General features: G+C 33.4%; 2 protein-coding genes across 2 annotated transcripts; both read right to left on the bottom strand.

Moving 5' to 3' along the window:
- Positions 1–845: 845 nt before the first annotated feature.
- LOC129798424 (L-dopachrome tautomerase yellow-f2-like) lies at positions 846–2,532 on the bottom strand. Its single transcript, XM_055841569.1, has 2 exons — positions 2,355–2,532; positions 846–2,289 (listed from the first exon to the last, which is right to left on the bottom strand). Exons 1-2 carry the CDS (start codon positions 2,479–2,481, stop codon positions 998–1,000), a joined length of 1,419 nt encoding a protein of 472 aa, XP_055697544.1. The 5' UTR covers positions 2,482–2,532; the 3' UTR covers positions 846–997.
- A 3,424-nt stretch (positions 2,533–5,956) lies between these two features.
- Positions 5,957–6,961, bottom strand: LOC129798510 (L-dopachrome tautomerase yellow-f2-like; the record flags this gene model as incomplete). The annotated part of the gene is made up of 1 exon (XM_055841742.1): positions 5,957–6,961. A coding segment is annotated over one exon (1,005 nt), but the record flags the coding sequence as incomplete, so codon positions are not given.
- Positions 6,962–16,492: the final 9,531 nt, after the last annotated feature.

The following is a 16,492-nucleotide window of genomic DNA, read 5'->3' as shown; positions in this document are numbered from 1 at the left end:
GCCACATATATATTCGTGATCAGGAAGTGCTGAAACACGTTTTGGCCAAATTTGAGGTCGATCGGACGACATGAAATTTTGTTAGGATTATAGTAGGTGAGATTGTTAAGAATCTCACCTAATATTCTGTTTAGACGATAAGCTCGTACAGAAACGGTAGACAACAAAAATAAAATGTTGTTTTTAGGGAAATTTTTAAATACAAAATTATCATTTTTAGCGTATTAGGGCATGTTTTATCTTGCAAAAATGTTGTAATCGGAGCCATAAAAAATCCACCGCTTAGGTACGAGTTTAATTCATCAGCCAACACAAAATATTTGGTTTTTCGACTTCAAATGAATCTACTCTGAGTAATCTTGTCCACTGAAAAGTAACATTTCTCAATTTTTAAAATTCTCAAAACTAAAATTTCAGTAAATATAGTTAAAATGTTGTATTTCATATCGATGGTTCCATTCCATACTATTCTATTTCAGAATGACAACTTTTCAGGAAAACCCTTTTGACGTTGGCGATATTCTGCTGCCCGTGTAGTTTTTTTTTCGAAAAAGTTGAATATTTCGTTACCCGAACGTCAGATGACCACCAAATTTTCACCAGTTGTAGATCTCAATCCCAGGAATAACATATCCCTCGGAGTAATGTAATTCTAAGGTGTCTTAGAATAGTGATGGAGCCGTCGATATATGCCTAAATGTTTGAATTAAACATAGTTTTTTATTACACTGAAAAAATGTAGAGAAAATAAGCTGTTTTTAGTATTTTTAACTAACGTAATCCCAGAATAATAAATAAAGCAGCAAGGTAGAAAAAAAGAAAAAAAAACCATTAAACTAATGATATTTTTTTCTTAGATTCTTTATTTATTGTTTATTTCAAAATTTAATATTTATAAACAGACCAATTCCTGATGTGAGTTGTTGAATGTCGTATATGCTTATTTTACGGAGAATTCTATACCCATTCATTGCCAAAAAAATTACAAAACATGATTTTAATCCCTGTTTTCACAAACTGTGCCGCGGATTGCTTCAGCCACTCTTACACGGAAAAACCTGGCAGTGACTTGAGTAAGATCCAAGGGTGTATCAGTCGCAAATAGAACGGGAGTGGAACTAGATTGGAACCATAAGTATCCTAAAGAGTCTATCAACATCTGTGTTGTGGAGTTTTCGATTTCGTGAACCACACCAATGTAGTCAGGATTAAGAGGCTTTTTCAGATTCCAGCAACGAATTTGATTGGATTGGTGATCCGTATAGAACATCACTCCATAAGAGTAATCTATAACAGTTTTGAAAGTTTGATGATTACATCCACGGTAACCCATGATTCTAAATTCTTCTGAGTTGAAATTGATAAGAGAATTTGATTTATCCTTCAGAACTCTCGTGGATACAGCATATTGAGCTGTGCCAGCTATAGGTGTGTAGAAAGCTGTCCGGTCACCATTAGTATCAGCGAATCCAAGAGCGATTGAGAACAATCCGTAATTAGCTTGGTAATTTAAATTATTATCAATCAAATTACTCTCTCCCAGTACTGGTTGGAAAGTTTGATGGTCAAATGTCCAGAAGTCATCATTCTTGTAGTCGTAAACCAACATGTAGTTGAAATATGTATTTGTAATGTAGACAAAGAGATCGTCACATGAATTATCTGATTGATAATCCAAGGTAACATGCATAAATCCATTGGCGCCTTTAGCAATTATATGATCGGGCAAAAATGAGCGTCTAAGAATAGGAAAATTGCGAGTATGACATCCATTTGATGGTAAATCAACTACCCAAAGAGCTGGTTTCTGGATAGCGTAGGTAGCGTTTTTATAATATTGTACTTGTCCATTATCCAAGAAGAACAGTCTGTTGCATCTTTCATCCACTGTTACGTGAAACGTTGAAACAATTCTTTCAAGTGGTTTTCCAAAAATTGATAAAGGTTGAATACTTGGGAAGCGTCCAAAGACATTGTTGTAAGGATATTTTTGAGCTAGAATAGGGTTTTCAGCTTTGTTCCATACCCTATTGCCTTTTTCCTCCTCTGTGCCAGATAAGAAATCTATTGGGTGCAGATCATTGAGCTGATAGTTTGGAAAACCCCAAACTCTTGGGCTTGATCCAAGTAGGTAATCACCAACACAAAAAGCTGCCAAATTGGTAGGAATGCCAGGTCTTACTCGGAAAATGCTCACTATCATCAATCCACTAGCTGGATGGTATCCAAAACTACCAATATTATTATTTTCCGGAATGTAATAACGGAATGGTCCAACATAAGAATTTTCTGTATTTATATTAAAAACGCATTAAAAAAAAACATAACAATTCAAATATTATTTTAATTCTTACCTAATTTCGGTAAATATTCAAATTCCACTTTATTCCATTTAAAAACTTCATCTACATTCTTAAAAGAAAATTGCGCAGCAACTTGCAAAGCAAGAACACAAAGTCCTAATCCCAAAGTAATTCTCATGTTTGGACACGCACTTCACTACCTCAATAAGAACACAATAAAATGCCACCACTTGAGTTGGAAGATCGGCTTTTATACTAAATTCCTATAAGGCTTTTCCTGTTCCACCAGAAAATAAAATTATAATGATTACTTGAACTATTAAATAAATTTTCTTTCAATATTCTTTTAATCGTGATGTGTGGACGTTTCCGCGCTGAAAGACTTTTTGACGGTGAATATTTTTGGAATCATCAATGCATTATAATTCAATTTATTCATGGTGTGTGATATTTTTCAATCATGATATCATTCTTCGTCACTTTTTTTCGACCACAGGAATGAATAAAGGGATATATTCATTCATTGGGTAAAACATTGTTGGTAAGTAAATTGACAAATTTTGTAAGTAAAAAATTCACTTTTGGTAAGTAAAAAATAAAAAAGTTTTGTAACTTCTTAATTTTCCCTTCGTCAATAATATTTCACTACTCACCAATATTTTTTACTTATTATTTTGCCAAAATATATGTACTTACCAATCTGCTGCAGCCTTTATTCACTCAAGAAATTGAATTTGAATTATTGTATTTTATAAACCCATTATTATGAAGAATTTTCAGAAATTTTACCCGAGTACTCCCACGTAATCATTTAAAAAGAAAGTTCATGAGAGAGATTTATAAAATTATAAGAAAGATTTGCTGTTATAACATAACCTATTCTTTAAAATTTTTTTTTTCTTTTCGTTCATTGAGAATCAATCAATTCTTTAGCTTTTCTAATACATCATTTAAATACGATTTGGATTTTATACTGAAATAGTAGGTGAGATTGTTAAAAATCTCACCTAATACATTTATTCATAAATTAAACAGAAAGTTCATCTACGTGCCTAGCTTTTGCTCTAAAACGAATTCGCAAACCCAAGGTGACTCACATTAAGAACCTCATCTATTACAAATTAAGACAGGCTGATCATCAATTTTATTAATAAATTGCTCTAACTGAGAACATCTAACAATAAGTATCTAAGTTTGGAGTAGGAATATCAAATTTTTATATATATATATATATATATATATATATATATATATATATATATATATATATACTCAATTGTGTGTGTGTTTATATAGTTATTTATTCAATACACCTAAAACTGTGGTTTTCGTATATAAAAGATTTAAAAATGCAAATATTATGTACATTTTGAAAATGAAAAAATGAACATAATTTGGATACGTTATCTTACAAAACGCAAACTCGTTTGCGAGTGTCTGACTGCGCGAGGAGCTATAGTTAGTACAATGAATTTGTATTTCTTGACCTTCCAATATATCGAATTTTGGACATATTTATGTCAATTTAGTGGAAAAACTGATTTAATCCGTGTTTGGTCGCCATAGCGAATAGAAAAAAGGAGAAAAGCAAACATTTTTGCAATCATTCCAGCTTTTGGGCTAACAGGCAGATTGACTTCTCACGTTCTTCCATTCTTGACAAAATTGTAAAAAAAAAAACTTAAATTAGATCGGAACCATAAAAAAATTTTGATTTTTAACTAAACGTATTTAGATAGAAAAATTAAAACCTCTCGTTCTTAACGCTTTAAGAACGACACACTTCTTACGGACCGAAAATCAACAATAAAAATTCAACTGGATAAACAAAATTTGTGTACCGTCTTACATCTGACCTTGGAAAATCTAATCTGATTCTATAGAAGACTGAAGCCGAAGAAGATACCAGAAACATCAAGAATTGAGTAAGAGATTCCTTCCCAAGAATAATTTAGAGGAGATGCCTTGTGCTCCTGAATTTATTCTTTTTCCTCCATTTCAAGTGTAGCAGTACACGCTCCTTGAATTGGGTACTAGCTCAGGGGAGCATTATCCTTACTACCCCCTCTTTTAGCTCTGCCACTGAACAAATTGAATAAAAAAAAATGCAAATCAAAAATATTTTTTTAATCGGCTCTTCATTTATTTATACATTTATACGAATCTTGTTTTAAACATCAATATTTAGAGATTGTGGTTGTACAAAATAATTTAACAATTATAAAGGAACATTTCTTGCAACTTTTGCTGAAGAAATCAATAAATCTGCCCACGAATTCTGGTTTAAAAAAATTACATGAAAGGTGCTGTCTCATACCCTATTTTCCGATCAATTTTCTTTTATTTTAAAAGGGGTGGCAAAGCGTCCCAAGCCTTGCGAAATGCTCGAACTCGTGACTTAGATTCTATATACCTCAGAAGTACTTTCGCATCATTTACCATTTACCGGTTCTCAACCGATTTGAACCGCTTCATATATCATTCAAAAGATCCTCTAAAATTGTTTTAAAAGTATCGATTTTCGGATAAAAATTAGTAATCGGCTATGAACCGGTTCATTACCGGTTCAGAACCGATTGGAACCGGTTCAGTTTTATAGGAAATTCCAAGACCTTTCCAACGAGCCCAAATATGACCCCATTCGCTTGATAAATGCGCTCTTTGGCCATAAAAAACCGTTAATAGGAATGATTCAACAGTATTTTCGTCTAAGGACGAAATGCCCGCCTAGAGATTAAATCTCTAAAATATACCCAAAAATGAAATGAAATGAAAAAATGAATTTTTGTTTTGTGGAAACTACTCTCTCGAGGAGTTCGAGCAATTAAAATACTACTGTTTTAATTGGGATTTGGAAACTTCGTATTTTACATGTTCATTTCGTTTTGCGGAAACTTAATATTCTAGGATATTTCGTATTTTACATTTCGCCTTTCCTACATTTTCATCAAAAATTGAACATTTCGTCAGCCATACATTTCACCTATTTCATATAAGCATATTAACCAATAAAATAATAAAATGGCAGTTTTACAAGGTCAAGGGCTTTATGCGCCTCGAGTCTCTGAAAGTCGAACTTCAAGCTCTATTATCAGTATCGCCTGTTTCGGGTAAAGATACATTTTCTGTGTTTTGGGAAGTTATCAGTATCAACTGTTTAAAAGAAAAAACTTAATGCCTCCCGATACCCCAGATCCAAGCTACAAAGGGTCAATTATATTTCTTAAAATGGCTCTAGCTCTGTTTTTAATTCTTGGAATTTGAAAAATGAGGACGTTCTGGAAAACTCTCGTGAAATGCCACATCCTCTTCCACTTCGGAGGTCCGAAAAATCAGTAAAATCACTGCTGAAGGCGCTATTTAAAAAAAAAATCCCGATCTTATAGCTTAAATAGCTCAAGAACTGCATTGTGAATCGTTAAAAGTATCACTTACAATATATTGATCTCTAGATTTATCTGTCCTATCAGGTGCTTCATTTTCAATCCAAATATATTTGCAATATTAATCAAAGTCTACAAGACCAAATACAACACTTAACAAACTGTTAATTTGTTATTTTTATTAAAAGAATAGAAAATTGATTTTTTTCAACATAGAAATAAAAAAATATCTGTGATTAGAAGGAATCACATCTAATAGAAAAATAACACTTATTTGACATACAAATCAGATAATCTGTATTGATCATCATCTTCACAAACTGTTCCTCGAATAGCATCAGATACTTTTATGCGAAATAGTCTGCCATTAACTTGATTGAGATCAAGTGGAATATCGGAGAAATACAACACAGGGATGTGAGAAGATTCAAACCACAAATATCCTCTAGAATCTATAAACATTTGTGGCCCAAAAAACAATTTATCAGACTTGTAAACAACATCAATATTATCAGGGTTTAACGGTTTGTTAATATTCCAACACCGAATTTCATTGCTTTGTACTTCAGAAGTAAACATTACTCCATATGTGTAATCAATGACACTTCTTAATGGCTCATGATTACATCCCCTATAACCCATTATTCTAAAATCATCAGGATTAAAATTAGCTGGCGACTTTGTTCTATCTTTAAGAAGTTTTGTAGATACAGCATATTGAGCTGTTCCTGCTACTGAAGTATAATATGCAATATTATCTCCGTACTTGTCACGATATCCTAGTGTTAAAGAAAACAGTCCCAATGGCATATCATAATCGAAAGTATTTCGGAATATGAAATGTGATTCTGCTATCACTGGCTGGAATGTATGATGCTCAAAAGTCCAAAATTGATCCTTTTTATAATCATACACAGTGAGATAGCTGTAGAATGCGTTTGTAATATACAAGACAAGATCGTCACAGGTATTTTCAGACTGATAGTCCAAAACAACGTGCATAAAACCATTTGCTCCTTTTGCAGTTATTTTGTTCGGAAGTTCTACTCGTCGAATAACTGGAAATTTTCGTGTCACGCATCCATTTAAAGGTAGTTCAAAAACCCAAAGAGCTGGATTTTGTATTAAATAGGTTGTGTTTCTATAATATTGCAAATTTCCATTGTCCATGAAGAATAGACGATTACATTTTTCATCAACAGTAATATGGAATACTGAAATGATTCTATGAATATTCAATTGATTATCTGGCTTTTGTGCTACTATTTCTGGTTTTTGAAAAATTGGTACATGATGAACATTATGATAATTTCCATGATAATTGTTATGATAATGCCAATTATAGTATGTATGTTTGTTGGGCTTATAGCCTCCTTTCCTTAGATCATCCTCATACAAAGGGTTTAAAAAGTCTGAAGCTTTCAAAACATTTATATTATAATCTGGAAAACCCCATATTCTAGGACTAGATCCATGCTTATAATCAGTAACACAAAATGCCCCTAAAGATGTAGGAACTCCAGGCCTCAGTCTAACCATATTTACAACTATCAAACCACTTGCTGGATGAAATCCAAAACTTCCTATACCATTATGCTCTGGGATGTAGTACTTGTAGGGCCCGATCCAATAATTCTCTTTAAAAAAAAAAAAACAAATGCTCTTCAAAAACAAAATTTTTTTTTCAATATATTTTTGCCTTGTATTACCTGATCTAGGCAAATTATCATATTCCACATTCTTCCAGTAGAAAACTTCTTCAACTTTATTTCTTTCATATCCCAAGGTTACATTAACAAAAATAACACCTAATAAAATTCTTATTTTGCAACACTTCATACTTTCTTACACACTCTTCCAATGTGAGAGATATGACTGTTGTTCCAGACGAAGAAAGCGTCATTTTATACTCGTTGCTTTGACATACATTTTTTCTCTCAGCGTATTTCATTAATACAAATCAATATCATTAATTTACATTCCATAGCACAAAATATATCACGATGTGCATATATATGCTATAAGATTAAGGATATGAAAAATTATCTTATATTTCGAAAATTCGAATATCACACGAATGAAACTTGATACTTCCTACTATTTAAACTTTTAAAAATTTCCTTTTGCCTTTGGTATATAAACAGAATATAAATAAAACGAGATGCAACCTCTAACAGAAAATGTTTTTATCGAAACATTTTAAGCAGTACGGCTATTAATGTGTAAGGTTCCCATCTTTGTTATTAGGTGAGATTCTTAACAATCTCACCTACTATAATCCTAACAAAATTTCATGTCGTCCGATCGACCTCAAATTTGGCCAAAATGTGTTTCAGCACTTCCTGATCACGAATATATATGTGGCTAATTTACGTTCCCGGCCGGCCGGCCGGCCGGCCGCTCTTTGGAGCTTAATAGCTCCTAAACTAAAAAAGATATCGACTTGCGGTTTTCGGCAAAGGTTATATATCGGGTGAAAATTGCAACTTGGTGCATAGACCCCCCACCCCCCACCCCTCCTTCCGCCATTTTGAAGACCCCCCTTTTTTTGTTTTCTCAATAGCTCCGCCCCTATGGCATTCAGCGGACTCAAATTTTAGTATGTTATAGCTGGGCCTTAGAGCTTTCCATCAATACCAAACTTAAGGTCCCCCAACCCCCCTGACCCGAGCTATAAGGGTCCAAAAAAAAATTTCTTAAAATGGCCATAACTCCGGTTCTAATTGTCAGAATTTAAAAAGTGAGGGCTTTTTGGAAAGCTCTCGTGAAATGCCACTTTCCCTTCTAACATCGCAAGTTCATAAAACCACCGCTAGGGGCGCTTTTTTTAAAAAGAAAATTTTTAAATCTTAAAAGTTAAATAACTCAAAAATTCCATTGTGCATCGGGCTGAAAATTTAGTATGTTGTAGCCGTTAATTATACCTATCAAACAAAAAAAACCTTAAGTCGATCCATAACCCCTGACCCGAGATATAAGGGGTCAAAGTTCGAACATTGACCGGCCTCTATCTCCGGTTCTAATTAACATAGCGACCTAAATTTTACCTTTTTGGTTTCGTCTCGATGAGCACTTTCAGATGGAAGTTCAAAAAGTCACCACAGGTGGCGCTGTGATAGCGTCAAAATTCATCGAAATTCAAAGTCACTTTTCTCAAAAACGGCATTGTGCAAGTTAATGAAATTTTAGTATGTTGTAGTCCAGTCTAGGACGTTTCCAAAATGGTGCGTATGCGCGCTGTGGTTTCAATAGAACCGGAGATATGAGGGGTCAAAGTTCACGAAATTCAAAAAATCATATCTCCGGTTCTATGTGACCGATTTTGATGAATGAGGGCTTAAACGAAAGATCTCACCAAATGCTACAACTTTCTAGAATGTTTGAACTTCGTGGGACCAACACCAGGGGCGCCACAGTCGAAAAACCAATTTCAATATCACATAACCTCAATTATCTCGACTGTCGCTGAACCGATTTTGATGATTACTTCGACATAATTGTAGAGCACATTTGTCTCTACATTTCGTCCATACATCATTTTCCGCTCAGACTACGCTATCACTCCGATTTTGCCGTTTAAGTGTGAAAAAATTGATTTTTCCCATAATAACGCTTTGAAATCACTCAGATGCCAATTTGACTGCCTCTACTCCACCAAGACACTTAAAATAAGGGTTTAAATGGAAATTCCCGCAAAATACAACAATTCTTTGATATAGTTGAAGTTCAACAAATGACTACTTGGGGCACTTTGGATGAAAAAACGAGTTAAGAAACAAAAAACCTCGCTTATCTTGACTTCTGAGTAATCGATGAGTTCAAGTTCTACGGCAAAATTATAGAGAACATTCTGGTCTACATTTCACCCATATAACACTTTTCTGTCAGTTCATCCAAATCCTTGATATTTTGGTTCAAATACAAAATTTGTATAATTTCACGAATTTGATTCAAGATAACTGAATGGCGTCTCCCAACTTCAGCTCAAAATCGAATTTGCATGCACTCCGAGTTAGCTCACGTTAAGAATCTCACCTACATAAGCCGGTTAGGATTATCTGTCCCTTTTTTTTTGTTTTTCCTCAGTATTTGTCAGAATTATATAGTTGATGATTTTAGTATCTATTATTATGGATGTTTTTAGTTTGAGACGTGTATGAATTTATAGATAATAATAATATGCTTGACCGACCACTGAAAAAATAATCGTCATAGTCTGAGTAAGTTTAGAAATAAATTGGCAGCCAGAATGGATAGAAGTTGAAAAAAACAAGATTGTTAAAACTCCTCTCTCTTGGAGTTCGAGCAGTTAAAAACCCTGTTCGGTGCTACCCCATGTTCGAGTGCAACTGTGATACAGTTGCAGTTAATTCAGGAGACTTAGAAATATTTTTTTATATTAGCAGAGAATTTTTCAACAAAAATTCACTTTGGAGTTTGGACTAATTCCCCCTTCTACATAAGATTTTTCAAATACAATAAGTCAAAACTCCTTGAGTAATATTTTTTGGAGAAGATATATAAATTGTACAAAATATAATTATTTCCAATACACTAGAAAGCAAACGATAAAATGTACTTTAAACTACGGAATGATAGTGATGTTTTTTTTAAGTCCTGAAATTATTAATATATTTTTTTCGAACTTATTTCATATACACATATATTACACGAAATTATGTCATTGTAAGTCCTTTTAAAAATACCTAATTGTAAGATTTAAAATGATTGAAAAGGTAACGACACCAAAAAAAAAAAAACAAAAAAAAAGTTCTAGTAAATTAATAAACTAAATAGTAAACATTAGACCGTCGGTCAGCAGCCTTAGTCAATTCCCTGTCAACAAGTTTTTAAACCTCGATATCTATTTACATTCAGCCCAATCTAATAGAGAATTATAAGTACATAAATAACAAAAAGAGAATAGTTGTAGCAGATTGTAAATATTTTCGTAATATTGGTAAATTAAAAAAAATAGTTTGTTACGTTTTTTTTTTATTTTAAATTTTAAAATTTAAAAAAATGAAGAGTAAAATATTGTTAATAGGTAAAATTAAAAAGTAGTAGTAAACTATTTTCATATTTTACTTTCCAAAATGTTTCTTTTTAATTTATTAAAATTGATTTTTTTACATACCCAGTTTGCTAATTTACTTACCAAATTTACTTATTTACTTAGCAAAAACGTTTTACCCAACGAAAACTACTTATCCTTCTCATATCAATTAATATAATCATACCTATCATCCCATAACCACATATCTCATTTTGTTATACTCTACAACCTATTTCATTAATTATATGAAAAATCAATTTCATTATATTGGTTAGAATATTAGAGCTCCTCAAAATGGTGGTGGCCTCAAAATTAGTCACTCGAAAACTGAGTTATATTCACCTCAACTTCAGCGGAAGCACCGGTAGGAGATCTCTATCTATGGATGGAGAAGAACAGCATAGAACCAACAACTTCAGATACCTCGGCAGTGTCCTATCCCACGATAGTACTGTAGCTGCACATATTGTACTCAGTATCGGTTGGGTATCGTTTGGGTGGATGAACTGGCGTCAGTTCACCGGTGTGTTTTGTGACCGAGGAATGCCACCAAATTTGAAAGACAAGCTGTACCAAACGGAGCCAGTCAAAATCCCGAAAGCCAAAATCCCAAATGTTCAAAACCCTGAAAAGGATGAAATTATATGGAGTATAAGGCTCTTATGGGCGGTGTGACCCCCGGCTCGACTGTCAGAGTTGTGAGTTCGAGTCCCGCCCGGTGCAAATGATTGAAGCATCTTAATAGACATTTTCACGAAACATTGTAAACTGAATAATAAATCTGTAAACTGAACAATGTACAAAATGGCAGGAATAGCCCAGTACATCAAAATAAATATAAATAAATAAATATGGAGGGTAATGTGTAGTATAATTTTCCCAAGATAATAATTTTCGAATTCGGGAATTCGGGATTTTGGCGTGCGGGATTTTGGCTTTCGAGATTTTGGCTTTTGGGATTTTGTGCGGGACCCGTACCAGACCATGGTTCGCCCCGCAATGTTCTATGACTCTGAATTTAGAGTAACTACCAAAGCCCACGATCAAAAGCTTAAGGTCTTTGAGATGCGAATGCTGAGGTGGTCATCGGGAGTCACCCAAAAAGACAGGGTGCGTAATGAACCTGTAAGGGACAGGATACGAGTGAAAAAAATTGACGAGAAGCTCGCAGAATCACGGTTAAGACGGTATGTCCATATGATGTGTCATACAGAGGACCACTTAATAAAGAGGGTTCTTCACCAAACACCGCAAAAGAGAGATCCTGACCGCTAGCACATGACTTTCCACTGTAAAAAAAGGGCATGACTCGAAGACGAGATTAACCAGGATCGCATGGCCTGGCGACGATGTACAAGGAGTGCCAGCCCCACTTAGTGGAAAAATGGCAAGGTGTAATGTGGTTAGAATAATGTACAATTTTAATGTTTTCTTTTACCTTTTTTGCCATGCAGTTTAAAAAAGATGAACTCTATTTGTTGCTTTTTTTTTTAATTAATTTAAATCGATTTGATATGAATAAAATATTTTCAGTATACCAATTAGTTTTACTATCAGTTGAATTATTTTCTTTTATTTTGGATACATGTAATTCTTTTAAAGATAAATTACATTATTTTGTTTTATTGTTGTTATTGTTTTGAAAAAAAGTACATGAACTATGCTTATTTCAAATTAATTTCATTTTCATTGGAAGAAAATGAATATAAATCTATACATAAATCAGCGACTTTCTAAAGCAATTTGAATCCATTAAATGATGCTCCTAAGACGTGTTCACATTATAATTGTTCCCAAGAAAAATGTTTTAGAATCAAAGTTACATAATATTTTTATAAAAGAAAAATATTTTTAAAACTTTACTTTATTGTAGACTACTTAGATACACTTGTTAGCAAAATTTTGCAGTTTATTCTTGATTTCTCTCATTAAGCAGTGTAATATTGTTGTCTTGGTATTTGTCCTGGTAATTGAAAAACATCAAAAAAAAAAGTAAAAAAATAATCTGTCTGATGATCTTGTCAACGCCTTGGTATGAGGAATCAAGAAGCAGCGAATTTTGTTAATTAAAGACTTGAATAAAACAAATCAGTGCGTCTATGTAATCTACAATGAGGTAAATTTTCAAAAAAAAATTAATATTAAGAAGTTTTTGATTTTGATACATTTTCATTGGAAACGATCTAAGCGTGAACACTCTTTACATTGAATCTAATACTTCTTGATTGTGCCTCAAACGTTTCACTAATTTGTAACAGCTTATCTATAACTCATATTATATTAAATAAACAAAATGGACGACAAAGATAATGCATGCTCTGGTAGACCAATTGTCGAAAATGTCGATGATAAAATCATGGAAATCATATCATTAAGTTAGACCAGCACTCAAGCATTTATTCTATTGCTCAAGACCTCAATAGTAGCTACAAAACAGTTTGGAACCACTTACATAAGGCTGATCTAAGACTTTTTAAGTAAGACTTTTGACTTGACCCAATATTACAAGTATTTTAGCTTTCCTTAATAATCCGAACTATTGCTATGTCTATTATCTGTGGTTTGTATAGAGCTATTTTAACATTTTTTGTAATATTAAATTTTATCTCAGGTTTTTTACAACACATTGACAACACAATATTTTTGAAAACTTCTTCAATCACATTTTAAGTGTTTTAAGTCACATTTTAAATCACATTATGAAGTGTGGAATCAAAAAAGAAATATGGTAGAATAACCTAATTCAGAACATGACTCAAATTGATATTTAAATCCATATATATGGAACTACCACACCTCCTCCTACAAAATTTTGTATATAAAATTTTATTTTTATATTTATACCTATCTATTTAATACGATTCGTATTGAGCTGCGGAAAGCTTGCCAAGTGGCTATATGGTGCAACTATCGGCAATGTATAAGCGCTCTAGACGGGTTTTCGCCAGAGATTGACTCAACCCTCCCATAACGAACTCAAGAAAACTACAAGCGCACACCTGTGGCCTCCCCTTATGACCCGGCAACTCGCTACTAATCCGCTCTCTTATAGATGTAGGTGCAGTGAGATGATGTTTATAACATAATATACATAAATCAAATAGAGGAAACTGGGGCACCATCAAACACGGGGTAGCACCAAACACTGCGATTTTTCAATCAGCTATTCTACTTCTAAGGACAAGACCTATACGAATTTTTAGGCACTATAGGGATGCTTGTCTACTAAAGAAATGGTTGAGATAGTCCAACTAGTTAAGAAATAAAAATTAGTGTTTGATCTACCCCGTGTTTGGTGGTGCCCCAGTTTCCCCTATTTTACAAAATATTCCCATTTCAGCTAATAATAATCAATAAACTTATTTTTTCTGATATTCATGCCCATTATATAAATCAGCAAGTCTGTAACTATCTTCATCTTCGCATACCGTTCCACGAATTGCATCGGAAACTTTAATTCTAAATATTCTAGTATTTACTTTTTGAGTGTTTAGGGGATCATCTGACAAAAATATTATTGGAAGATGGCCTGAATTATACCAAAGATATCCTCGAGAATCTATAAAAATTTGAGATCCGTATAATAATTTGTCAGGTGAATCATAAACAACCCCAATATTATCCGGATTGAGCGGTTTGTTCATATTCCAACAACGAACTTTATTCGATTGCATTTCCAAGTAAAAAATTACACCGTATGTATAATCAACAGTCATATCAGCAGTCTGACTATCACAATCTCGATATCCCATAATTCTAAAATCATCTGGGTCGTAATTTGTTGGAGCTTTCCGCTTGTCCTTAAGGACTTTTGTTGAAACAGCGAACTGTGCTGTGCTTGAACCTGGAAAATAATAAGCGATTCTATCCCCATATTTGTCAGGATAATCAAGAGCAAATGAAATAATTCCTAGGGGCATGCTATAGAAAAATGTTTTATCGAAGACCATATGAGATTGTGCAATAACCGGCTGGAAAGTTGGATGACCTGTAAATTCCCAGAAGTCATTTCTCTTATAATCGTGAACAATTATTTTGTTTTCGAATGCATTGCTGATGTAAATGAAAAGATCATTGCAATCATTTGATTGAAAATCAAGTTCAAAAAATAGTATTCCAAATGGAATACTTCCTATAACTTTGTCAGGAAATTCAGTTCGCCTTATCAAAGGGAAATTGCGAGTTTCACAACAATCAGATTGAAGATCATAAACAAGTAGAGCTGGATTCTGGATCACATTTGTGTTATTTCCATAATAATTTAAAACTCCCACATCAATAACAAATGCCCTATTACACTTTTCATCGACAACTGCAGTGTAAGTTGAAACAATTCTGTAGTAATCTTCGGTAGGCTTTTCTGTAGTTGTAGTTATTATTGGGGCTGGTTTAGTATAGTATGACTGCTGATGGATATAATGATGATTTTCATGATGATAATTATTATGATTATTATACTGGTTACTTTGGCCATAGTAATTGCTTCCATAATAGTGATTATTAGGCTTCTTTTTATGTCTCCTGCCCTCATCATAGTAGTAATAGTTTCCTTTTTTAAAGTCTGATGCTCTTAAAGTATTCACTTCATAGTCTGGGAAGCCCCAAAGTTTAGGACTAGATCCTGTTCGGTAATCGTCTACGCAAAATGCAGCCAAAGTGATCGGAACCCCTGGTCGTAGTCGCAAAACACTTACAATCATTAATCCGCTTGCAGGATGAAAAGCAATTGAAGATATATCATTATTCTCCGGTATGTAGTATTTATATTTGCCAATCCAGGAATTTTCTAGAAATTGTTCAACACTTCAAACATGATGTTAATATAATAGGACTTTCAGGGAAGTGCTTTACCTGATCGAGGAAGATTTTCATATGTGATTTTATTCCATTTGAACACTTCCTCAACTAAACTTTTTGGATATGCTGCAATTTCTACGGCAATAAGGAGACAAAGAATTACACACGTTACAAAATTCGTCATTTTAATATCCAAAATCACTTGACCACAACCTTCACCGACTGAACTCTAAAATCTTGTTCACCTGGCTTTTATACATTCGAGACATCTTTAATTTTATGAACTCTTAAAAGTAATTTTCATTGGAATTGCCATTAATGATTATGATAAAAAAAATACAAGGAGAAAAAACTCACGATATGCTTGATTTTACACAATGTTCTTCGATCTCTTTTCCCATTCATAAAGAAATATAAAAATTCTTTTCAATAGTATATTTATTTCTCACAATAATGTAGGTATTTTTACTTTACCTATACTGTCATTATTTTCCATTTATAGTAGTTTTCAAGTTGCTGAACTCATAAAAAAGAATATTTTTAGTTAAGATTCTTTACAATCTCAGCTTTTGTGGTCACAGGTGAAATGCGATCACGCCAGATTGGGCCCAAAATTTTGGATTTACACGTTTTGACACACATAGATCACAAATATCATGTGTGCTAAAAATCGATTTTCGTGGACGTCCCGTCCGTCCCGTCCATCCCCTCACGTCCCGTTCGTCGTGTAACCACTTCTGGCGAGAGAACGGAAAGAGATATCGACAAGCGATTTTCGGCAACCCCCACCACCGTCCATCATTTTGAAATACCCCTAAATTTTGTTTTTTCAATAACTCAGCCGAAGAACTCCATATAAAAAAAACAACTCGCCGGGGGGTAGATTATACAGATCATAATAGTTCCGCTTCTGCTTTAGCAAAAGTATATTGTGACATAAATATCTAAATAAA

This window comes from Phlebotomus papatasi, chromosome 1 (assembly GCF_024763615.1).
Source record: "Phlebotomus papatasi isolate M1 chromosome 1, Ppap_2.1, whole genome shotgun sequence".
NCBI lineage: Eukaryota > Metazoa > Arthropoda > Insecta > Diptera > Psychodidae > Phlebotomus > Phlebotomus papatasi.
The sequence above is the reverse complement of the archived record's forward strand: the minus strand, read 5'-3'. Positions and strand labels throughout refer to the sequence as shown.

Coding starts and splice junctions, on each gene's coding strand:
- LOC129798424 (XM_055841569.1), bottom strand. CDS start 2,481: ATGAGAATTACTTTGGGATTAGGACTTTGTGTTCTTGCTTTGCAAGTT. Junction 2,290..2,354: donor TGAATATTTACCGAAATTAG/GTAAGAATTAAA, acceptor ATATAAATACAG/AAAATTCTTATGTTGGACCA.